This window comes from Cavia porcellus, unplaced genomic scaffold (genome assembly GCF_034190915.1).
Source record: "Cavia porcellus strain 051 isolate PalLab524CR breed Dunkin Hartley unplaced genomic scaffold, mCavPor4.1 scaffold_6, whole genome shotgun sequence".
Lineage (NCBI taxonomy): Eukaryota > Metazoa > Chordata > Mammalia > Rodentia > Caviidae > Cavia > Cavia porcellus.
In genome coordinates, this window is record NW_026947489.1 from 3,327,007 (window position 1) to 3,351,634 (window position 24,628).

Consider the following 24,628-nt stretch of genomic DNA (forward strand, 5'->3'; position numbering starts at 1 on the left):
AAATACCTTCAGATCAGCCTTAGGCCCCTGGATGATGCAAAACAAAGTGAGCTGTAGACAAAAACTGGAGGCTGGGGTGACCGAGCCGGAGGATGCTGGTGGCCGGTCTCCCGGGAAGAAGACTGCTGCACAGGAAAATACAGAGACATGACCCATGGAGACGAAGGGTTTCTCCAAAAGGAGCCCGTGCCTGACACTCAGAGGCAAAGCACTTTGAACCAGCTGTGCCTCAGTGTCTACAGGGCTTGGGAGAAGCCCTGGGTCTCAGTCTAACCCTCTGCAAAACAGGGCAAAAACCTGTGCCCCACATCCTTTTTAGGGGGGAACCCAGGATCCATTCCTCTGAAAGATTAAGAATAACATTGCCAAAGAGAGAGAAAGGAGCCTGCTGACCAGAGTGTGCAGAAATTAGTTTAAGTAACTGACAGTGATGAAGGCCAGGGTTTCAGGGACTTTGAAGGAAACCGAGCCTGTGCAGAGGGTCCTGGATAGTGTCGGACTGGCCTTTATAAACAGGTGGCAAAGAGGGTACGGCCTTCTGAGGCGGTGAGAGGGTCACGTGGTGCTGAGTGTATGGGGGTGCAGGAAACAGGCATCCTGGGGGTCACACAGGGGTTCACCTGACCGACTCCAAAGCCTCCACCAGCTCAAAGAGACGCCGACAGTGGCCACCCTCATTGTGTGGGTGAGGGTAGAGGCTATACGTGGAGACATCAGCTGCCCAGGGGCAGAACTAGGGGTCAGCCATGTGGAAGGGTCTATGTCCCAGAAGCTCCGCTGGCCTTTCGGGAGGACATGCATGCGCTCTGGGCCGGGGATGCGGTTGGCTGCATGGCAGAGCCTTGCCCAGCAGGTATGTGATCCAGGCTCCATCCCTACTGCAGACTAAACAGACTCAAACGTGTTCAGGCAATCAGGCTTCCAGAGCTTCCAGACCTGCCCCACACGGCTTCTGTCTGCCTTCTTCTGGTGAACACCTTAGCTGTGACAAGTAGGGCTCTCTGTCCTCCATGCACCTCTTCCCTGTTTCGGGCCCTGCGCTGCCTGCCCCTCAGGACAGCGGGACTCTGCCCTCTGACCCTGTGATTCCAGCCCCCAAATAGGTAGGTGGCCGAGGCAGAGGTCCACCTGTGTAGGGCACTGTGTGGCCTAGCAGGGTGGTCAGAACAGCCTCAGGGACTTTCCTACAATTCCAAACAGTCAGTAGCTTTGACACAGAATTCCTCCTTGTCCACCTACTAGGGCCCTGTCCAGCCCACAGGCGACTCCAGTGCATGCTCCTGACTCCAGACGGTTCCTAAGGACAGTTCTGCATGTGTTGGTCCTGCGTCCAGAGCACCGTGGCAGCCCCCCCAGCTTCCCTACCTCCGCCAGTCTCTGCTTGGCATCACTTCCAGAGCACGTGTCTCCTTGCCCTCACCAGCCCTGCGTTTCCAAGGTGCCTCCACTGTCTCTGTGAACCCGGGGTCAAACAGGGTTTAGTTCCACAGAGGGAAGCCAACGCAAGCTTTATGCCTGGGCCTGTAATGAATGAAGGAGGGAGCAGAGAGCTGAGTGTTGGGGGGCAGCTAATGCAGCCCGAACCCCAAGACCTCGACTTCCATAAAGAAATGGACACATAGGGAGGGCTGCTTCCACAGATCCCCGCCCTCAGCCAGATTTCTCATCAAACAAAGCATTTTAGTCAGAAAAATAAAGTCCATGTCTCACCCCACACGTGCACCCACACACACACACACACACGCCACTCTCCCACATTCACTAGCACGTCCACACTTCTATGTATATTTCACACAGTTACACTCACACGGATATGTATCTACAAACTCACACTCGTATACACGCACTCACACTCCTATGCCTACACCACATACGTCTCTCAACAGACACAACTACACGCATATACACACTCTCAGAGCACCTACGCGGGAACAGACATCCAACCAGCCACCGCTAAAACACAGGTAAAGGCAGGCAGAGATGCTGGGTGACCAGAAGGCAGGACATGCCCGGGTATTGCCGGCTGACCAAGCTATTCAACTTTTTAAATTTCACTTTTTAAATGTTGTCGATGTCTAGTGGCTACTATGTCAGACAGCAAGATTAGAAGACAAAAAGGCCAGTGACAACACCTCAGGATTCTGCCTGCTCAGGGAGCAGCTGAGGCCTGAGGACACTGCGGGGTCTTCTCTCTCCATCAGTGTCAGGAGAATGCCTCCTCATTCTGCAGGGGTGAACACAGGCAGCCCACTCCCCGGCCAGCTACTGAGAGACAGAGGCTCCTCTGCATTTCCTGTTCTCCAGCACTGGGCTGGTGGTGAGGGTCATCCAGCCTCGCAGATGCAGCGCGTGTGCACAGGACAGGCGATCCTCTCCGCTGTCACAGGCCGCATTCTCAGTGAGACCACAGGGCTGCTTCTGTGCTTGCCTGCACAGGAAGGCAGGGGGGGACTTTCCCCGCAGCCCGTGAAGGTGCATCGCAGCCTGGGCTCCAGGCCTGGGGGCAGATGCCAGCTGTCATCACACCTGAGAGGGCTTGGACTAAGGACGGGCTTCCATGGGCTCCCAGGAGCTCTTCAGTACCCCGTTTTTTCCTGAAAGTGCTGGGTGAAGCCTGGGCTTCAGCAAGGTGCTCCTGCCCTCTGAGATGTTTCCTTCCTTGAGAGCGGGGCTGCTGCCACCTAGTGGTGACTATTTAAACCGCGCTTGGCTGAAAAGGATGCCCAGCTTCCTGTTGTGGGTTCACTGGGGGTTTTATGAAATTTTGGACTTTACTGATGATTTCCTGCATATTCAGTTTCGCTTTCACTGGGATCATCTATGAATCTGGATAATAAAGGCAGCAATTTTTTTGGCCTGTCAATGAGTTTCTACTTTTGAAGTAACAATGGCCAAAATATGCTTTTGGCAGGTCACTCAGGCCGGACAGAGTCTTTGTTATGCGTGCAGCTAATGGCTGGAAACAGCTGCAGCTGAGACTCAAACATCCTGGGGCCGTCAGCAATGTCCTCCCTCTCATCCCAGAGTCCCAGAACCTTGAAGAACTTTGCAACTCTTTGCACACAGGCCTGGGGGGAGGGGAGTCTCAAGATGCCAGGGAGGAAAGTGCTAACTTCCCTGAAAGAACCTGAACACTTGTTCAGCAAGATAAAAGACAGTCACAGTATTTAAAGCTTCAGGGCGTAAGTAAACAAAACTGCGCTGGAATCGTCTCATCCCTGAGGACGAGGCGGCCCTTTGTGAGATGTGTGCCCAGCAGTTCACATGTCCAGACAGATGAGACTGACACAACGGCCAGCTCTGCAGAAGAGGAGCCTTCCCCACAGACCCCCAGCAATGCCGGCCATGCTTTCCAGCCAAATGTGCAGAGCCGTGGGTTTCAAAGCCTCACACACACCCTGCACACGCTGTTTGGGAGGTGAGTCTGTATAAAGCTGGCAGGAACCGTGGCACTGAGCACCCCTGTGAAGGAGAGATTTGGGGTCTCCCTTCAAACCCCTCCAGCGGAGGTCGAGGAGCAGGGAAATGGCCTGGCTAGGGAAAGGGCTTCCTTTCCGCCTCTGTCTTCCACTGCTGCACAGCCTGCTCCCTTGAGTGGCTGCTTTGGGACTGCGTGGAGCTCCGTCCCTGCCAGTGTCTGCAGAGACTGGTTCCAGGATGCCCTGTGGACCCCAGAATCTGCAGACGTGTGCTTGGTCCCTCAGGTGAAATGGCATAGAATTTGCACACGGCCTTTCACCATTCTCCCATCTACTTGAAATCAACCGTAAATGACTTCTAATTCCTAACACAGTGTAAATACTCTGGCATAAGTGTTGCACTGCATTGTTTAGGGAATAATGACAAGATGTCTCTACATACCTGTTATGGTTTGCGTCTGGGTGTCCCCCAGGCTCATGCAGTCATGGAGGCGGCTGAATCTAGCGTTTGTGATTGGTGTGTTGTCTAGCACTGGGATTGGTGGTGTGAGTGCTGCACCCACCCAGGGGCGGGGAGCCCGCACGTAAGGCAGGGAAGGAGGTGGGCTTTCCACCGTTTTGCCTTTTCACTCGTCCCTTGCAGCCAGCATAAACTGTTGCCCATTAGCCACGCCACTCTGCCTTGAAACCAACTGAGTATACAGAGAACTCCAAAAACTACAAGCTAACTAAAGCTTTCCTTCCCTAATTTTGAGGGTATTTTGTCCCAGCAGCAAGAAAAAAGTAACCAAGACATAGTCAACACAGATGCAACTTAAAGACTATTTTTGATCAGACTTTGCTGGAATGCAAGGGTGTGGAATCCAGCTGATTGCTGTAGGCTGACACAGAATCCAAGATCAAGTCACGGTGCCTTTCCCTGGACACTGATCAAGGAGTACTAGAAGATCAGGTGTCATCTGCAAATGCTCGGATCGAGACCATCTCATGGTGTTGGGAAGACCAGAGGACGGAGAACCAAGACAGAAGGTGGCAAGCCGGGGGAGGCAGATGCAAGGGGCACCCCGGGAGAGTCTGGGTGGACAGTGCGGAGACGAGGGAGAGTGAGCGTGGCACTGAGCCAAGGGCAGTGGGGTGCAGGGTGGCCCCGTGTCCTGCTCCAACTGAATAGGTAACAAGGGGACTTGGAAGCCTTTGCCCTAGGGGAAGGACAGAGCTGACATGAAGTCAGTTACACATACTGTTACCACTCACGAGCAGCTAATTGCAGCTCGCTGAAGAGCATGGGCTGATAATTCATGTTCATGTACAAAGTGTGAGGAAGAAGGAGCAGACACGATCTCAGCATTCACCCCAGTGGGCTGGAACTGGTATGATGTTACCAGAGAACTGGCAGAAAATACTGATTCTCTTTATCTGATATTACACTATGTGGTTTCCCACGTTTCCAAATTTTTACTATTTTGTTTCTTTTCATTGTAAGATAAGCATTACCTCAAAAACAGAAAGAACAGGTCTGTTAGTTAATTTTTTAACAGGAAATGATTGTGTGTATGTATTGATAAATGTCCTTGTACACACACACACACACACCTCTGAGTCCCAACTTCTAGATGTGCATTATTTTCAAGTACAATTATCCATAAATTGAAACTGTATGACATACATAATTTCTTTCATGTAAATTTTTAAGGTGCACTCGAGGAAAGAATCCAACCAACACTGAATAAAAACGAGGTATTGCTGCCGTCCAGTAGTCATTCACGGAAACTGCATATTTACAGTTCTTAAAAAGAACATTTTTATCCACAGCACTACCACCATAGGAAAACAATAAATAAAATAAAAACAACACAAAAAATCCAAACCAAACCAACAAAAACCAGGAAATGTTGTACGAGATGAATGTAAAATGACCAAGAACTTTTGATTACTGATAGTATTCAAACTTAAATAAGACTTTAAAAGCCCCTGTTTTCAGCACAAATTTCTTCAATTCAAAGCAGTACTTCCCAAGTTCATGGTGAGACTCTAAATGGAGTGGTAACCATCATAAGTGCAGCAGCAAACAGAAACACTGAGCCATCACCCAGGATTAGGAGGCAGATTTATTTAATGGCCATGAGCACTGGCCCCAAAGGCTCAGCGGGGGAGATTGTAGGGGCTTTGTAAGCAAGAACCAGCACCAGCGTACCTGGCTCTCTTTGATGGGTCCTTACGATGTGCATCTCAGTGACCAGCTGTGCGCCACAGTGACTGAGCGTTTCTAAGGGACAGAAGTACCAGGAACTGCAGCAGGCACAGAGGTAAAGTAGAGGTCACCTGGGCAACTGACAGACACCGAAGCGCACTGTGGGAGGGCCACTTCCTGCCACCTGAGACCTGCCTTCCTCAGAGAGACCCAGCACAGAGCTCAGAGGCAGAGTGGGTGCCACGTTCCCCACTGTGTTCCGCTCTTCTGCTGCGATGCAGACCGTGGCGCCATTGTGGGATGTGCTCCGGCTCTTTCTACCACAGGGGCACGAGCAGAGGGACAGGGATGGAAGAGGCAGAACTGAGGGTTCCCGTGGAGCCTGCCTCTGGCAAGTTCTTACTCACCTGCTGTGGTTTCTACTGCGCTCCCTAAGAGGGGCTTGCCCCCCTGCAGGGGCCTCCAGGCCAGGAGAATCCCCCAAGGTGGTGCTCAACCCGTGATCTCACTGCGTGAGAGAGGGAAGGGAAAGGCTGCCAGCATCTCCTGCTCAGCTGCCCACCAGTGTGCTGTGCACTGTGGTGCACTCCCCGAGACACAGCTGGTTGGCGGGGCGTTGGGACCACCTGCTGTACAAGCAGCACTGAGAGTTATACTCAGAGAAGAAGCCCATCTGGGGGTCCGGCATCTCGTCCTTTGCACCCCTAGACAGGAAGCCTGGCTGGGGGCAGGTCGCTGTGCCAAGGCTCCTGGAGAAGTGAACCCATCACCCCACCTGACCTTGGAAGCACAACCCAGAATGTCAGAGACTTGTTCAGAGACTGTCAGAAGACCTACCCCATGCACGTGTGCCCAACTTCTCTTTTAAAAATATTTTTGGAATTTTTAATTTTCCTTGTTCTCATGTTCTCTGTGGTGATTACTATATTTTCATTATAAACAGCCAGCACTGATGTAGCTGCAATACAAAATCAGCAGAGACGAGAGATATTTTTTGCAATATGTTCCCCAGATTAAAATTTTCATTGCATGGTAATTCAGGGGGCAATGTCTCCAAACTGGGGCTTAGCGAAGACTTTCTGTAGCAAAAGCTAGAACATGTCAAGTCCCGCCCCAATGAGGAAGGTGTCACGTTCCATCAAGACAGCGATGTCCCGGAGGGTGTTATGCGTGTTCCGCTGGGGCTCAGCGTGCAGTATCTTTGGCTTCACACTACCTGGCAAAGCTAAACCACGAAGATGCACAAGAGACGTGAGAGCAGAGCTTCCTATGGAGCCCTCGGTTTCCCTTTTGTTTTGGTGACTTTTATGTGGAGGCGCAATACAGCACACACAGTGTGTTCTACAAATCCATCTGTATCCCCAGAGGAAAATGCTTCCTGTGAAGCACTTCAGAGCACCCTCTCAGTTCACTGTGCTGTCTGTGAGACCCCAAAGCCAGTTCCAGCGGGGACAATGGAATTCTCGCACCTGGCCAACCTAGACAGGCCTAGTTTTGGCACTGCTGCTGAACAGTCATGACTCCCAGTGTGAATCTGGAATTCAAGTGAGCTACAAAGGGGCAGGGTCTGTTTCTTTCACATTTTTTTATTCAGACAAGAAACTGATGACCCAATTTCAGTACTCTGCATTACTGATCACAAACAGCTAGCAGAGGGTAACAGAGCTCCAAGCAGGCAGTGCCAGCACCTCCTGGGCACACACACAGGGAGGACTTCTCTGAGGAGAGGAGCCCAGCCAGCCCAGGCGGAACATGATGGAGAGCATCTGAGTGGACCCGAGCCTGCGCTGTGGTCTCTGCAGGAGTTTTCCACAGGAGATAAGAACCCAGAATGTTTTAATTCTTTCCTCAAACAACTTCACAACACTTTTCCTTTGCAGCAGTTTAGGAAATGCGTCCACTAAAATCTGAATTTCAGAAAATGATGTATACTCTGAAGATCAATCCATTGTTTATTTTTTAATGAACATTAAAGATTCATATACAAAAGCTAACAGAGCAGTAAGTCAACAATGAAATACATATGAAGAAATCAAATGGAGAAGAACTGAGTTGCAATTTCTCACCACTGAAGCTCTACTAGCCGGAGGCAGCAAGAGGGGCCCAAGGTTCCAGGGACAGAGGCCCAGCAGCCAGGGGCTGCGAAGGGCATGAAATCGGTGCTGTTTTAACAACTTCTTTTCTTCCTTGGACACTGTTCAGTTAGTGCAAGGGTTAGGGTGGGTGGGAAATAAATTTATTTTCCCAAAAAAGGAAAGAATTTTGAAGCAATTAAATTGTTCCTTGGGAAAAATACTTGATGCGCTACTCTAATATACTATGTAGATCTGCTATTAATGTCCCCATAAATGCAGCCCATTCTATGTCTTAATGTCAGTTCATACGGTACTTTTCTGACTTCAGAATAGTAAGAATTATCAAAGGCAATTGATATTGGATATAAATGTCCATTGTTTCCTTTGAATGAAAAATGTGCTCTCTCTGATCTTTGTTTCCTACAGTAGTTGGTCAAGGAATACTCGTGGAGCATTTTGTAAAATATTGATCTGCTGGGAAACTCTGTATGAAATGACATTCAAAGTATAAAAACATCATTAGGCAACACTTTGAACAGTTAAAAATAGACATATCTTGTTTGTAAACTATCGGTGTCAGGATTCTGAACATCGGAGTGTCAGTGTCACAGCCTCCGGGTTTTCTATAAAGTCCTTTGCTTTATTTATCAAGGGGACATCTGGGAAACACCTGGAGTCACACGTACAAACATCAAGTCAGTATTATTGGTATGTATTAGTAAACATGCAAAAACTTTGCTGAAAGAAAGTGCCCAGGTCTGGAGAGTCCTTCTGCACTCAGCCTCTCCTCCTGCGGGGCCGCCAGTGGCCTACTTGGAAGAGGCAGCCCCTTTGATCACCGGCTCCCTGTTCAGATACGTTGCCCAGTAAACTAGGTTGAAAGTGCCAAACAAGACTGGAAACACAATTCGGGACATTTTGTCGATCTTGCTGATGCTGTTGTAAGTCTTTTTGCTCTCAGGCGTCTTCTCTTCGGAAGACTTGACGGGGACAGCGGACGCATTTGCGGTCCCTGCTGGGGTCTGCTCCTTTGGGATGTTTGGAGGGTGCGTCATCTTCCCAGTGGTATAAGCATTATATTTATTTAGTTTGAGTTCACGCTCCTTTTTCTGCAAAATGTAATAAGAATGTGATGTGAGAGCAACGCCCCAGTTGCTTCAGAGATCTAAAAATCCACCTCTCAAAAGAGATAAACCTCAGCTCAGACCTGGGAGAGGACAGGTGACTGCCTCCCCAGGTTGGGTCAAAGAAGGGAAACCTTGTCTTACAATAGAGAATGTAGCTCACCCTGAAGGCCCTGGGTTCAGTTCCCAGGAACGAGAAAAAGAATCCCACACTATCACCGGTTTGTAGCAGGGTGTCTTTACAAATTGTCTGTGCTCTGGATGGCACCAGGCCCTCACGCCCTTCGTGGGTGACTGTGCTTTGCTCACCAAGGCATTGACACTCATATCCTCTTAAAGGACACCTGGATTGTCTCATGCTGCACTGTTACGGGTTTGGCAGTTACGAACATTCTTGTTTTTTGAAAACACATGTTTTTATTTTTCATGACTACAAAATGCTACAACAGGCAAGACAATTTATAACGGGAAAAATGGGAACAGCAGTTACATTTGGAGATCTGAGGGCAGCAGTTGGGTGGGAGAAAGCTTAATAAGCTTTCTGGATGATGTTCTCTAGCTTGATGAATATTTAGTGCACACAGGTATACATTTTTGCCAAATACAGCAACAGGAGCCAGAATATTTGCACATTTCACGCTCTATAAATGTTACTTCAGGAAAGTAAAACAGTAAACTAATGTTAAATTCTATTTGATATATCCATTTCACAGGAATACTGCCATCTGGAATTCATTTTGAAATGCTTCAAAAAATAAGATGGAAACCAGTGGAGGCCCAGCTGCCTGCAGGGGAGAGCCAGGAGGGAGGCCCTTCCATGCCCATGAGCCAGCTGGGGTGCAGACTGGGAGAGGGGGCAACCTCCTCCCCAGCTGACTAGGAGGAACACAGACCGAGATGCTATCAACGGAAGTAAAGAAACATCCTAAAACTTGTACTGTTTGATTGACTTGGAAAGTCTAAAGCCAGTAATCTAAGCATCTATTTCGAGGATAACAATATACAATATAGTAACATAGTAGAGTTCCTGCTCTCTTAGTTCTGAAATCCAATATTGAGTTCTCGACATTTTGTTTCATGTTATTGTTGTTTTATTCCCTTTAAAATAAAAAAAAAACCCTAAGCTGGATTGCTGAGTGGGACAAGACGGATGGATGATGGAGATGACAGATAGAGGGTGACAGTGTAACCGTAGTAAAATGCTCACTATGGATAGGTGCTCACTGTAAAAAGTAATTAAACACTGTTACATGTTTTGAAAATAGTTCCAACCAAATGTTTGGAAAAACTCTGTTTCACTAACAAAGAAATATAATCTCACCAATAAAATTTGAAAAATATGTAATGGAAAGAAAACACACCAACCATTCAAACTTTGGAAATGACAGGATAAGCGAAGGTGTGAGGGGCCTCAGGTGGAGAGAGGTGGAGGAAATGCTGGTCCAGGTGTGGGGAACATGGGAACCTCTGGGGTCTCAGGAAGGAGGTCAGAGCACACATCAGAAGCAGGTGCCCGTTAGCAACACTTGACATCACACGAGCCCTGTGCCTTCGGCCAGAAAAAAGAAATACACAAGACCTGGGTCTGTGAGAAGTTTCCTTCTCTGGTAGCAGCCAGGGAAAGAGGCTCAGAAGACACTGTGGTCCATCAGTGTCTCTGAGGAACTGGCTCTGAGCACCTCAAAAACCCACGTCCCGTCTAGAAATCAGAGGAGCATTTGTCTACAACCGCTACACACCTTCCTGTATTCCATCATCTCTCCATGAAGGTCTGTGCCATGTAAACAGTTGTTCTACTGAATTGTTTAGGAAACCATGATAACACAAAGGCTGTTATGTGTTTAGCACAGATGGCAGTTTTGATTCTAAAGTAATTTTGCTCCAGAGAAGGTTGAATCCAAGGAGAGGGAACCCATAGATACAGGGAGCTGACGGCATGACCTGGCCATAACAGGGTTTTCCATTGGGAATGAGGAGCAGCAGCCAGAAACACAGGGCTCAGGCAATCTTATGCCCCACAGAGGACATGAGTCCATGTCCCTGGACCCTTTCCAGAAAGGGGCCGCTGCTCAGCCGTGAAGCCGGCTGTCACCTCCTGCAGGGTCAGCCTTGCTCCAGAGTGTTTCCTGCTCCTGTCTGCATCCTTCTTGGAAAGCTGGACCAGTGAGGGCCAGTGAGGGCCAGTGAGGGCCAGTGAGGCAGAGCAGCACAACCCGGCCACAGCCCCAGAGGCTTGCTGAGACCTCCTGGGAACCCGCTCACTGTGCAACATCTTCCCCTGTCTGACCTGGCTTCCTAGCCCTTCGCTCCCCCAAGTGCTGGCTCCCAAAACTGCTCCTACCACAGACACAGTGAAGGCAGTTCTTTTGAAAATCCTAACATGGAAAAGTGGCGAACACAGTCTAGATTTCAAGTTCTTCCTACTTCTGATTCGTGGTCCTTTAATGAGCACATAAGCACATTAAGAGGAGGTTCACTCATTCACACCGACTGCCCATGAGCGACAGACTGTGTTGCCCTCAGCCTTCCAGGAAACAGAGCAGCACCTCCTTCTGATCCCGGGCTCCTTTCAGATTGAGGGTCTTCAGACAGCAACAACTGCAAACTGAGTGTGAAGGTGGCAGTAATGGCGACACTGCCAACAACAGTGCCCAGAAACACCGTCCAGCAGCATTTCCACGTCTCCATTCACCCTGGGCTTCCCTTCCCTCCTAGACTCCCAGGCACGCACACTCCTGGCAGCTTCAGTCAGCCCAGTGACTTCGCAGCAGCTCTCCTGCTTCAGGTTTGATCATCTCTACCATCAGGAGGCCACAGAAGATTAAAGCAATGCCTAGCATTTCCCATCCAGCAACACTCAGCTGGGTGCTGGGAAGCCTGTTGCCCCAGACAACGCGCTTTCTCCTTCCTATAAATATCCCCCCTTGGTTTCCTGTCTGCAAGACCAAGTCCATGTCCTTCAGGGGAGCATCCTGACAGTCTGAGAGCACCTTTTCCCCACAAATGTCTGCCCACAGTGCCATAAGTTGTCCACTTCTAGTTGGGTCATTCGTGTTTCCCCAGCTTCCCAAAACACCCCCAGACAGGATCTATGCACTGCAAGCATCAGACCCTGAGACAGGCACATCAGATCCAGATGGGGGTGATTAAGTGAGCACTTCCCTAAAGAAATGTTTCAGGTTGGAATCTTGTACAACTCTTTTGGCCTCAAATGTTAGATCTATCTGGCCACAAATCATGTGACAAACACCTGACAAATAATTCTTGACAAAGTGAGCCAGATCACTTAGCAGACAAGGTGGCTTTGCTGGTGGAAGGCGTCCAGTGAACCCTGTGTTCTCATAGCGACGAGTGCTGCCCCATAGAGGACATACTGCATAAGGAGGTGGCACTGAATGTGCAGGACAGGAAACCATGACTAAAACCCTGGTTAAGTCATCCCTGAGTAAGTAGGAATTATGCATGCAAAAATAATAGCTTTGAATGTAAACAAGCTCAGGCCATTCACACAGCAGCAGACCTTTCGCTTGAATGAAGTTGGTAACTAAAAATAAACTACATGAGCGACCTGTTGTAATTAAGCACCTATGATAACCTCCATTATAAGGGAAGGGATCACTCTGAGACTGGGGAGAGACAGGAGGGAGGAATCTTTGTCTCCTATGTGGACACAGAATCAGGTGCATTTTCTCAGGCAAGGGAACCAGAAAGAAAAAAGGAGAAAAATAAGGCCAGTACCTTAATCTTGGCTGCCTCCAAGGCCTTCTTGCCATCCCAAGCCCAGCCTCTCTTCGTGAAATAGTTGACTGTGGCAAACTCAATCAGAGCAGAGAACACGAACGCATAGCACACAGCGATGAACCAGTCCATGGCGGTGGCATAGGCCACTTTGGGCAGGGAGTTGCGAGCGCTGATGCTGAGTGTTGTCATGGTCAGCACTGTGGTCACCCCTGCAAGTGCAAACAGGGAGGGGTGGAGAGGGGCAATGGTCAAGAGAGCCCTGGGTCCCAGTGCAACACCCTCAGCAGAGCAGATGAGACACAGAGAGGCCCGCTTACTTTAACCCAGCCTGCTGGGCAGCTGTGCCGCCATGGAAATGCTGCAGTGGCCACAAAGAAAGGTCAGGTTTTTGGGGGAGGGATGCCGCCTTAGCACTGGAGGTTATGGGCCACTTCTGGGGCATCTACTAACTGTCAGGCTTTGACCTAAGTTGCGTTTTGAAGTGTGTTCTTTTTCAGAAAGGAGTTCGAGGATTTAAAGATGCTTAGCAAGCATCCACCCCATGCTAGAGGGGACAAGCATCTTTGGAGTCAGGTCCCTGGACTCTTAGTCCAGTCAGCTCCCTGGTGGGCACGCTGCCTCTTCACCCATCATTCTGTCTCTACCCGTGCACCCGTGCGGGGCATGTGGGTGTCACACACCCACGGTGGGTCAGCTGGGAAGGAGAACGTACTGAATGTGCATATACTGAATTCTTAGCCTCACACTGTGGACTCTTTTACACAAGTATTTGAGTTAAAATGAAGCCACTGTGTGGTAAGCCATCATAGGATTACTGTTCTTCAAAAAGGGGGAAATCTGGAGAAAGTCTTACACACAGGTCAACATATGTAAGTACTAGAGTTATTCAGGCAAGAGCCAGAGAGGTGTCAGCACCACGGAGAGGGGCCAGGACCACATTCCCCTCAGCCCTCAGGAGGAGCTTTGCTTCCTGCATCCTGATCTTGGACTCCCAGCCTTCCAAACTGCGAGCCATAAACTTCTGCTGTCTAGGACGCCCTGGAAGAGGGATTCTATTATGAAAGCCACAGTATAGAACCAAAGGATGGGACATCACCAGGCCACAGCTTTCATGCCATCCCATCCTTCAAATGCATTTGTATACGCTCACTGAACATGGAACCGTGTGTGGAATTAAGACTTGAGGAGCCATCAGTTCACAATGTGATTTGGTTGGTTTTGTTTTGTTGTTCAGGAATCCAGCCATCACTGTGCATGTGAGTTCTGTCATGACCTTAAATAGGCCTCTCCCATCTTCTTGGGTCCTTAACAGCCTAACATGCACCACGACCTCCAACAGGAAACAGACTATAACACAATTTTCATATATTTTCCACCATGTGGTGGATTAACTAACAGTCACCCTGTAACCCCAGCTGAACTGAGTAAGCATGGTGCTGGGTGTGGAAGGCCCACCCAAGGACTGCTGGCAAAAACAAAACGAGAACCTGGAGAGGAAGGGTTGGTGCTGTTGACTCTCCTGGAGAAGCTTGTTGTTGTGGCTTTCCTGGCATGAGCTTGGCTGTTCTCATCAGCAGCGGAGCTCTGGACCACGTGGTCCCTGAGGATGGCTGCAGTTTTTTGGAGGAGCCCTGATCTATTCCCTGAGTGTCGGTTCCAGTGCAGATCTCTCCTCCTGTCTGCACAAACCCTTCACCTGGCTGGTGGAGACTTTCTAGCTTCCACCACTGACCTTTGTGCCTGCCCAGTGAAAATGCTTGATACAGACTTGCATGAGACATTGTCATAGGCTCTAGGTCTCCAGCTGGTCTCATGGAGGACACTGCTGTGAGCTCTAGGTCTTAAGCTGGACTTGTGTGGGACATTGGTATGGGATCCAGGCCCTCCGCTGGATTCTTTGGGCCTCTAGCATGTGACAAATCTCCTTCACTCTTCTGCATTTGCTTCTTTGGGTGACTATTATCAAATAATCCTATAGAAGTCCTGTATTAACTTGCTTCCCTTGGGAACCCTGGCTATAATATATCACTTGCCCAGTAAATCCCCCTGAACATTGTATGAGGTCCTTCATTAGCAGGGACTTCTCTGCCCTGAGCCAATGTCCACATCTTCCTAAGAGTCCTGGAGTCCAATTGGGGGCATGTGGGGTGGGCGTGTTGTTGGTAGTGGAGGCTCCCAGCCTTCACCTATAAAGTCCCAGTCTTTTGGGGCTTCTTGCACACTGTGGGGAATTTTTAAAATGAAATGCATGCAAATGTCTCCCTCCTTTAGAGAGAAAACTGCAATAAGAAGAGCTATGGCACAGGAAGCTGAGAGGATCCACACTGAGCTGCAGCCTTTCCATCTCCTTCTGAGCTGAATGGATGAGCACTGTGGTTTGGCTGAACGTTGGAGGGCCGGCCCTGACCACGGTGCTGCTGGGAGGTGGTGGGACCTCCAGGACATGCTCGCAGTCACTGGGGACCTGCTCCTGGAGGGATATTAGGACCCTGCCTCCCATCCCCATCTCTCCCTTTTTGTCTCTTCTTGGCCACGGGGTGAAGAGTTTTCCTAAATATTCCCACCATATTGTGCTGCCTCACCACAGGTCTCAAGGTAACAAGAACAACTGACCTTAAACTGAAAGCTTCAAACCATGGGTTAAGACAAGCATTTTGTCTTTTTAATCAGTTGTCTCAGGTATTTTGTTATAGTAAGGGAAAGCTGACTAAAGCAGTACATGTAAGAAGGTCAATGATGCCCAACCACATCACGTCCACTTCCCCATGCCCAGATGCCCTCAAAGTTAAGAGTTTTCTGGAATTAGTATCTGAGGGGCATAAGTAATGTTGTTCCAGGGTCTCAGTACATGCGCTTGCCCTTCACAGTCCATGGAGATTGGTTCCAGGAACCCCATGGAATCTAAAACCTATGGATGATCAAGTATAAAAATAGCAAAGATTATTTGCATATAATTTATATGCATTCTATTGTTCAACATAAATCATCTCTGCATGACTTATAACATCTAAAACAATGCAAATGCCATGAAAATACTTATTATAGGCAATAATGTATTGCCTATAATGGACCTTAAGCAATAGTGACAAGAACAATGGTCTGTACATTTCATTACAAATTCAATTTTTTCAGCCAGTGTGGGTTGGTGGAATCTGAGGATGCAGAACTTGTGGATACAGGGGTGACTGTGTAGGTATTTAATTCAACATTATCCTATACAATGTACTGACTGCTATTTGGTAGTTAATTTTCAAGTGATACACACATTTCCCAAAAAAACCACTGCACCACTTTCAAAGTAGCTACAAGCATTGCAAAAGTACTTTAGTGAAATCTCACATAAGACAAGCATGTGTCGGCAATTTCAAACCTTACAAGAAAGATTCCCAGGGAAAGGTTTTCAGAATGGAGAGAATTATCAAGTAAACCGCACAGCATTCCCAGTGCTCATTCAGGGTAAAATCCTATCTCCTACTCCAAAATTTAAATGTTTAACTAACTGGTTAATTTGGTTCCCACATCAAAAAATGGGTAGGCACCACTGGGAGCTGATGACTGCATTAGGCAGGTTTTTGTCACTGTAGTAAATTAGCTGAGGCAAACAACTTGAGAACAAGAGAGGTTTATTTTGTCTCACTCTTTTGTGGGTCTCAGACCAAGCAAGTTGACCCTGTGCTTCTGAGCCTCGAGGCAGCACTGCCTGGCAGGTGGCCTGTGGAGCAGCAAGCTGCCCGCCCTCGTGTGACAGAAAGAGGAGAGGCCCAGATCCCAGTGCCCCTTTCAGTGGCAAACCTGGCAATCTAACTGTTTCTGCTCTACATCCTAGAGGTCCTCCCATCTTTCAAAATCCCCAGCGCTCTCCCAGCACTTGGGAGACTGAGACAGGAGGATCGCCATGGGTTCAAGGCCACCTGGGCTCTGTAAGCGAGTTAAAGGCCAGCCTGCATTACACAGCGAGGCTCTGTTTCAAAACACAAGACAAAACAACAGTCCCCAGAGCTGGAGATCAAGCCTCTAATGCAGAAGTCTCCTGGACATTTAAGGTCTGCACTGCAGTGTGGCAACGAGCTTTATCACTTTGTGTGTGATTAGGATCAATCACGAAACACCGCTGTCTGGGCCTGGGTTGGGGACACTCACCAAAAACTGTTCTGGCCGGGACAGATTCTCTGTTTAGCCAAAAGGACACCTGGGACAAGATCACTGTCATTATGCAGGGGAGGTATGTCTGGATGACGAAGTAGCCGATCTTCCGCTTCAGGTGAAAATGAGCCGTCATAATCGTGTATTCGCCTGCAGACAAGCCAGCAACACATGTCAGGGCCCCGTGTCTCCGGAGTCCTGCTCCAGGCAGAGGAGGCATCGCCTATCCTTCACACACGCCCTTATTTGAATTATGTTAGTTAGAGAAAGGACAGAGCAAGACGCGTGAATTTCTCAACCATCCCTTTGTGAGTCTCTGGACAGTCTCTTAGAGCCTCCCTGATGGCTGCTCTTCTCAGGGAAAATCAGATTTGTGTGTTGGCTAATCCCTGCTCACAATCTCTGTGCCCCCTGCCTGCTCTGCAATCAGGATTTCAGGATTTATCTTCGCACACAGAACTCAGAATACCTCAGTGCTCTGTTGTGAGTGGAGAGCTCCTTCCTATTGCCCAGTGGGGGAAGCTCCAGGGCAGTGGGGCGGCCCCGCACCCTGAGATCTGCTCTTGTCCTGCCCATCGGAGGGTGAGAAACAGCAGCACAGGACCCTAACACTGGCAGCCCATCCAGCGGCTGCCCAGCAGAGAAGGCACTCTCTAGTGTCTACAATTGGGACAGCTCCTGGCCATGTCCCAGTGCCTTCTCTGGATTTGCCTGGCCGTGTGGAAGGCGAGTGGAGACCTCCCGTTCTTTGCTGAGAACAACGCTGTCCTGATGGTTAACTGGTAAGGAGCTGGGCGGGCAGGCTGCTGGTGTGATGGGGCGAGGCCTGCTGGCATCTCCCTGCTGCTGGGAGGTGCACCTCCCTGGGGAAATGACAAGGCTGCTCTGATGTCAGGACAGCGCTCCTCAGCTCTGTCCTGTGTGCACTGTAGCCAAGCTGGGGAGAAGCAGCTTGGGGTTTTCAGTAAGGCAGACCTCAGGTGGGAGTGGTCTACCGCTGCATGGACAGCGCTGGGCCTCTGGAGGCTGACGACAGCCCCAGTGCCGTTAAAGTTCACAGCTCAGCAAGGTTGGCTGCGGATGCCCCTGTGTATCTTCGCTTACCACATGTCACACATCAGAGTCCAAGAAGCTGTGAGCCTGGGTGGAAAAGCCTGCCTTTTTGCAAAAGGAATCCCACATTCTCAGCAGGCCTGAGAGGCGGTGTGGGGTGGGGATGGGGGTGTTTAGCATACCCCTGGGCAGGACAGAGCGATGGGAGTGGTTCCCAGAAGGCTCCAGTGGGGCAGGGAGAAACAGGCCCCAGTGGCTCCATACCAACAATCAGATCTTTAAGGATGAACCAACACTGCCCTCTTTAACGCTGGGAAGTGTGAAACACCAGGCTACTGCCTCACAGGTGGGCCCCAAACCATTCTCTCCATTCTTCCTGCGCTCCTCTGGAAATGGAACTAGGAAATCAGATAATGTTTGGAACAGGTGTTCTTAGGGTGTAAACAGGCATGGAAACCTCCAAAAGAGCCCCAAAAAAGTAACTGCCCACAGTGCCGTACTGTGGCCACCAAATTCTTCACTCCAGACTTTTGCCCTAAAGCATTTCCACTCATTTCCATAAAACCAGGCCAGTTTCTGCTTCCTTTCCATGCAGCAGTGTGGCCCGCTGCTGACCCCATCCCCCAGGCTCTCTGATGGCCCACAGGATGCCCAGTGCACAGGGCGCACAGCTGGGCAGGGCCTGACCCTGCAGCTCCACACTCTGTACCTGCAGAGCAAGCTGTGCCCTGAGCAAATGCGCATCCTGCCGGCTGCCAGGGTGAACGTTTCCCACCAGCAGCTCCCTGAGGATGATGCCCTCCGAGGCTTAGGTCTCACTCTGCAATCAGGGCTCCCTCTATCCCTCTAGGCTTTTCTGCCCTGCTACAACTGAAAACTTTTGCAGCCTAGAGCCTCACTCCCACCACCTGGTGACCAGCAGCCAGGAAATGTCTGATCACACAGCCTGAAGGCCCCAGAGGTCAATGCATGCTGCGCCCTGGGAGCCCTGGCACTGATCAGGCAAGCCAGGCTTGTGGCGCCCTTCTGGGTTCAGGCTGCCCCATGTTTGGGACCGCGAGCGCCGGCTTCTTTCTCTGTACTGACTCAGCTACTCTTTCCATGCTGCTCAGAGGTGCTTTCCAAAGTCAGCCCCAGGAAGACTCTGAATGCCAACCTGAGAGCAGCTGCTTTCCTGCAGAGCTGGCCTGGCCCCCCTGTGAGTGGGCAGACAGTTACATAAGCAGCTCACAGGCCTGGGGCAGGGCCTGTTCCTAATGCTGCAGATGCTCTGCAGACGAAACAGGGCCTCCCCCTTGGACTCCCGGCAGCTGCAGCTGGTAGCTTTGTGAGCAGCTGCACGGACAGCCCCGAAGCACGGCAGCTGCACCGCTAAGGGACTGCAGCTGGCCAGCGTGCTCTGTCTGTGGCCAGTGTCCCCTCCGCCAGGGGACATGGAGCCCGAGTCCCCCAAGGGCCCCTGCCCATGTAGGTGCTTACCCGTGCTGGTGCTGATGTTCTCGGTACCCACCGTCTGCCCCATGAGGTGGTACTGGTTCAGTCTGGAGCCGTCTTCGGCCACCACCACAGACTTGGTGGAGCCGTTGGTCCAGACGTAGACGACTTCGGAGTTAGGGTATGCATCTGCCGGGAGGGGCGGAAAGGGCACAGGCAGGAGTCAGTGTGGGCCCGGAAGACCCACACGTGTGGAGGGGAAGTTTGGAAAGTCAAGTGCGTGCGGGGTCAGGCCAGGACAGAGGCCGCTGCAGTTCCGGCCCTTCCCCCAGAAATGGTCTGGACGCAGGAGCCTGTCTCTGTGCTGCGGGGGGTTTTCTCTGTCAGCACAGCTGGGGAAAGCCCTGTTCTGAGCCCAGCATGCCTGCTCCGTCAGCTCTGACTCTGCAAGCCACTTACGGTCTGTGCCCTGCTCTTTCCTGTGAATGCGACACCAAGGGCCCTGCCATGACCCAGTGTTATTCACAGTGACACATCTGTGTGGAGTGCTGACCAAGGTCATCACTGTATCCATGGGGGTCTCGCTTTACGGCTGGCCTGGACCATGCTGCACAGTAAGGAACTGTCTTGGGAACCACATAAATGATGTCGTATAATATATTTGTAACAAAAAATGCCTTTATTTTCAAAGTGTTTTATTATGACACCTAAAAAGACAGAAACAAAACCAGTGGGTATTGGACCTTGTTTTGTGAGACTAACGCATCAGCGCCTCGTTCCCTCACTGCCCACGCAGTCCACCCACAAGCAACTGGCTCACAATCACGTAACCATGTGAATGGTTATGACCCGGGGCGGGGCACAGTACCAGCTGTCTGGGAAGTCTGGAGTCTAAAGAACCTCTGCAGCTGGCAGAGCTGTCCAGCTGGAGGGTGACGGGGTGGGAGTACCTGCGCCCCCTGGCGTCACAACTGTGAAATTGTTGCCTTCTGTGGCAAAGGACTGCAGATGGGATGTAGGTGTCCTCCCTTAAAACCCTAAGATTATCCGGGATTATCCCAGTGGACCCGATCTAATCACAAAGATCTCGCTCCAGCTGGAGGAGCTGCAGTGATTTAAAGCACAGGAAAAGAACCTGACTGGCAGGGGCTGGCTGCGGAGGCTGGGGAAAGGAGTCAGGAGCCCAGGAGAGTGGCTGGCTTCCCAGAGGTGAGACATCCCCAGGCGACAGCCACAAGGGCATAACAAACACCCTACTCTGGAAGTGCATGGAACTGAAACCCAGGCCAAACATGCATGAGCCTGGGGAGATTCACCCCGAGCCCGTGGAGCGAGCAGAACGCAGCCCATGCAGCCCAGACCACTATGATCTGTCTCTCAAGCCATGGACCTGAGAACTCAGCCAGGCCCCCTGACTCCGAGCTGTTAGAACTGAGAGACAGCAGAAGCAAATCAGCAGGTAGATTTGGAAAAGTTGTCACTGTCGGAACAGAGAACTAGAACAGGCAGGATGCAGGACAAGCAGGAGTCACAAGAAATCCACATTCGAGAGAAGAAACAGCTATCACACTAGAAACAAAATAAATATGGTGGCAGCACAATGAAAAAATGTCAGCCAAGAAGGGCAAGAGACACATTTCCAAGAAGGCCTCGCTCAGGAGGTCTGAGTCAGTGATCTATCACGGTGTGCAGGCACAGGCCGTGTGGCCCTCAAAAGAAAGCTGATCTCACAGAGGGAGCTGCAGGCACAAAGGTCCCGGCAGGGATGTGCTGGGGATGGCTGGGATAAAGGTCAGAGAAAATCTGGCCTGAAGATGCTGGAGGTCTGTGACTTCTCCTCTGAGACTCAGACAGCAATTGAGGGTATAAGCAACCGAGGACCTATTCTAAGGCAGCCATCAAAGAAGCACCCTGGCTAGGTGGGACAGAAAACAGAGATGGAAAAGGGCCAGAAATGGAAGATGGGATGGTGGGCAGAGGTGGAGAAGAGAACTCAAGGGTACATTTCTGTTTTCAAGTTCATCCGACAAGGAAGAATGCAGGATCTTACACTGAGTAGGGTGGCCAGGGCCCGGGGTTTGGCTTCTGGTGACACAGCAGCAGTCCTGTGTCAGAGGGGAGAAGTTGGCAGTCTGCTCAGAGAGGCTGGGCAGGCAGAGGCTACAAAGACCCTGGTCACAGGGAGGGCCCTGCACACCTGGGCCACCTGAGAAACAGGCTGTGACATCTCCTCTTGAGTGCCAGGGAAGAGGATGGGGCATGGCTTCCCAGGGTGCTGCAGGGTCCTCCAGAGTTTAAAGAGATGAGAAAGGAACAGCGGAGGATAGTCACATGCAGTGAGTGGGCAGAAGAAATGTGCTCTCCTGGAGGCCGTGTCACAGGCTGCAGATAGCGGCCACGGGTTGGCCAGAGGATCCAGCCAGGCCACTTATACAAGTATAGTTCCCTAGGATCCCGCTGTCCAGCTGTCCCTCAGGTCCTGTCCTCAGTTTCCCCTGAGAGCTCACCCACCACGCTGGAGGGGGGCAGACACTGACTCGAGATTACTGAAGCCTATGTCCCACCACCGAGTAGAAATCAACCTGCGAGAGACAGGCTCCGGGACACTGTTCCTCAGGAGACAGCTGCTCTGGGCCTCTGAGGGAGCGGGGCCAGCCCACGCTAGGGACAGCACCTACTGCAGCCAGGCTCTGGTGTCAGAGGGAAACCCACAGCTCCTGTGCATCCCGGGTCTCAGCAGGAAGAAACCAGAAAAACGACCACAGGAGCAACCAAGAGCTTTACTACATTGCTACTTGAATTCTTGTTCTATGATAAGTGTTCGTAACAGCTGAAAAGCAATAAAATAAGCAGTATATAGGGAGCCCCCCCCCCCCCGCCAGTGCACAGCTCACCCAAAGCTCTCCACCTCCCCTTCCACGGTGGCACCTAACTGTGTTGCTTTCTGGTTTCGTATCCTGGGCAGGCATCACTGAGCAATCTATTGTTTGTCTTTGCTTATTTTCCTCTCTGCAAAACCTGTTTGTGTTTTTTACACCTGTCAGATTGGTGTGTTTCTGTTACAGATTCTGATCCATTATAGATTATAGGTACAGTGTTTTGCTGTATGTGTTATAAATATCTGCTTCAAATGTTTCATTACGGTGCTACTGGGGACAGAGATAAACGGTAACTTTAATACTGATGTATCTACCGGACTTTCAGACTCACGCCCAATTCTCTAGGACACGTGAGCCGCACGAATTTTAACTCGCTGTGTTTCACAGCTGTGGTCTCAGTCACCTGGACCTCAAGCGTGTCTCTGTATTTATGGCTCCTATGTCAATTTCCCACACTCGGTGCGACCACAGTAGCCTCAGGTTGCCCACCCAGCTCCCAGGCAGGCCAGGTAAGGGCGCATCATGAATGCCGCCCTCTCCCCTGGCCCCTCTGCCCATCTTCAGTGTAAAGACGGCGTCAGACCATCCACAGCCAGAGCAGTGAGGGGCACCTTCTCCTCTGCAGGGCTCCTGGCTGCACTTGGCCCTTTGTTCATGCAGGTTAGAGTCCAGTTCTTAGGATTCTTTTACTTTATTTTAAAGCTTTATGAGATTTCTGTTGGAAACCAGTCGACCTACAGACATAGGCTGTAGACTGGGGAGGCACAACATTCAACCAGTCTTCTTCCCACGGACACGATGGTCTCCTCACGTTCCAGTCCTCTGTGTGGAACTATCTTCCAATAAGGCAAAATCAGATCCCCCACAAGCATCATGCACACTGTGTTAATCCGTCAGCAGTCACTGTGACCAAATCCATGAGGTAACCGTGAACCAGGAATACAGGCCTGCTTTTGCTCGTGGTTTCCGAAGTGTCCACCCAGGGTTGCTGGGGCCTGTGGCGGCACAGTGCATCACAGTGGGAGCAGGTGCCAGGACTTTAACCTCTCAGTAGCCGGGAAGCAGAGACACAGAGCAGTCTGCTCTAATCTCCCTTCAGGCAGGCCCCGGCGAGGGCCCCTCCTTTCTGCAGGATCCACCTCATACAAGTTCGAGCACTCCTCAATAGCGCAGGGCTGGAAACCAAGTCTTCACACATGGGTCCTTGGGAACAATCAAGACCCAAACCATGGTAACCAACTGTTGGCAGACACTCCCTACTCAGATGTATGACGCTCTTTCAGAAACAGTGTATCTTGTCCCAAGACATGGCCACGTGGACATCAACTTAGAACCTGAGTCCAGATGGGGTCAGAAGCATGAAAATTAGCAGTAAGACCCCAATTGATCTGCCCCTGAATGAGATGCTAACAGATAGGAGTGGGGCGGCTCCTGTGACAGCAGCTGCTGAGGGGCCCTGGAAGTCGTACTTATGAGAGGACATGGAGTGACTTTCCGCCCCTCCCTTCTGTTTTCAAGTGTGAGGTGAGACAGAAACGCACTTCACATGTGCAACACCGGCTCTGCCCTGATGAGTGCATCCCGTAGAGATCCCCTTCCCTGAATGTCTCTGGGGCGAAGGCACCATGGAGTGACATGGTTTTACCCCGCTTTACCCCAGCAAGCGGCTTTCTGATCCTGTGGCCACCGGTACCAGCGGGCACACTCTGGTCCTCTCCTGCTCCCCAGGTCCATGTCAGTGACACTGAGATCTTTCCTTCCACCCATGTAATGCTTCAGAACCCTGAGTGATGCACGGCTTGGGTAACTCAGACGCGGCTCTGTGCAGAGCAGCCACCCTGGAGCCCGGCCAGGCTGGGAGTGTGGAGCCAGCAGGCAGGAAGGGACAAGGCCTCGTCCTCTGGGGGCAGGGGAGACGCCCCCACTTCTGCTGCGTGGCCCAGGCCCTGTGCACCTGCTCTGTGTCTTCCCAGCTCCCCTTCCCCGCAGCAGGAAACCCTCCTGCTTCCTGCAGCTGCTTACCGTGCTACCTTCTGCCTGATTTGGAGCTCTATAAAGCAGAACACCTAGCTGCCTCTGACCATCCAATAGCAGGGCCAAAGAGAAGGCTGGACACTTGTCACTCTGACTGTCTGGGATTCATCACCCTTTCCCTCGAGACCACTTGCCCTGTACTGACACTGATCTCTTCCAGGCTTGCAAATCCTCAGGAGGAGGTTGGGGACAGGGGAAACAAGCCCTTAGTTTCATGGCCATTCAGAGTCGATGACTGAAATGATTCCAACATTTACTACCAGAGCAACCTAGACCAACCTCTTAGCTCTTTGAGCCTCTATTTTGCCCTCTGTAACTTGGGGAAATAGCACCCACATCCAAGTGTCTCAGTGAGCACAATATGAAAGACTTTCCTACTAGAATTTACTTTCTGTCTTCCTTTCTGGATCTGGGCATGAAACACAGATCCTGGCACAGGCTAAGCCTGCACTCTCCTTCTGCCCTTCATCTGCAGCTTGAACTCCTGTTTTAATTATTGGTCTAAAGCAGATCCAGTCTGTGAAAATGGTGATTA

General features: G+C 50.7%; 1 protein-coding gene across 4 annotated transcripts in view; it reads right to left on the reverse strand.

Moving 5' to 3' along the window:
* Window positions 1–7,544: 7,544 nt before the first annotated feature.
* Window positions 7,545–24,628, reverse strand: part of Gabra5 (gamma-aminobutyric acid type A receptor subunit alpha5) — a 63,949-nt gene continuing 46,865 nt past the window's right edge. For all 4 annotated transcript variants that reach the window (XM_003462085.5, XM_063249830.1, XM_005000010.4 and 1 more), the window contains 4 exons: window positions 19,226–19,369; window positions 16,691–16,843; window positions 12,548–12,759; window positions 7,545–8,794 (listed from right to left, as the gene is read on the reverse strand). In XM_003462085.5, coding sequence (XP_003462133.2) covers window positions 8,495–8,794; window positions 12,548–12,759; window positions 16,691–16,843; window positions 19,226–19,369 — 809 coding nt within the window. In that variant the 3' untranslated portion in view covers window positions 7,545–8,494. The remainder of the gene's footprint in view (window positions 8,795–12,547; window positions 12,760–16,690; window positions 16,844–19,225; window positions 19,370–24,628) is intronic.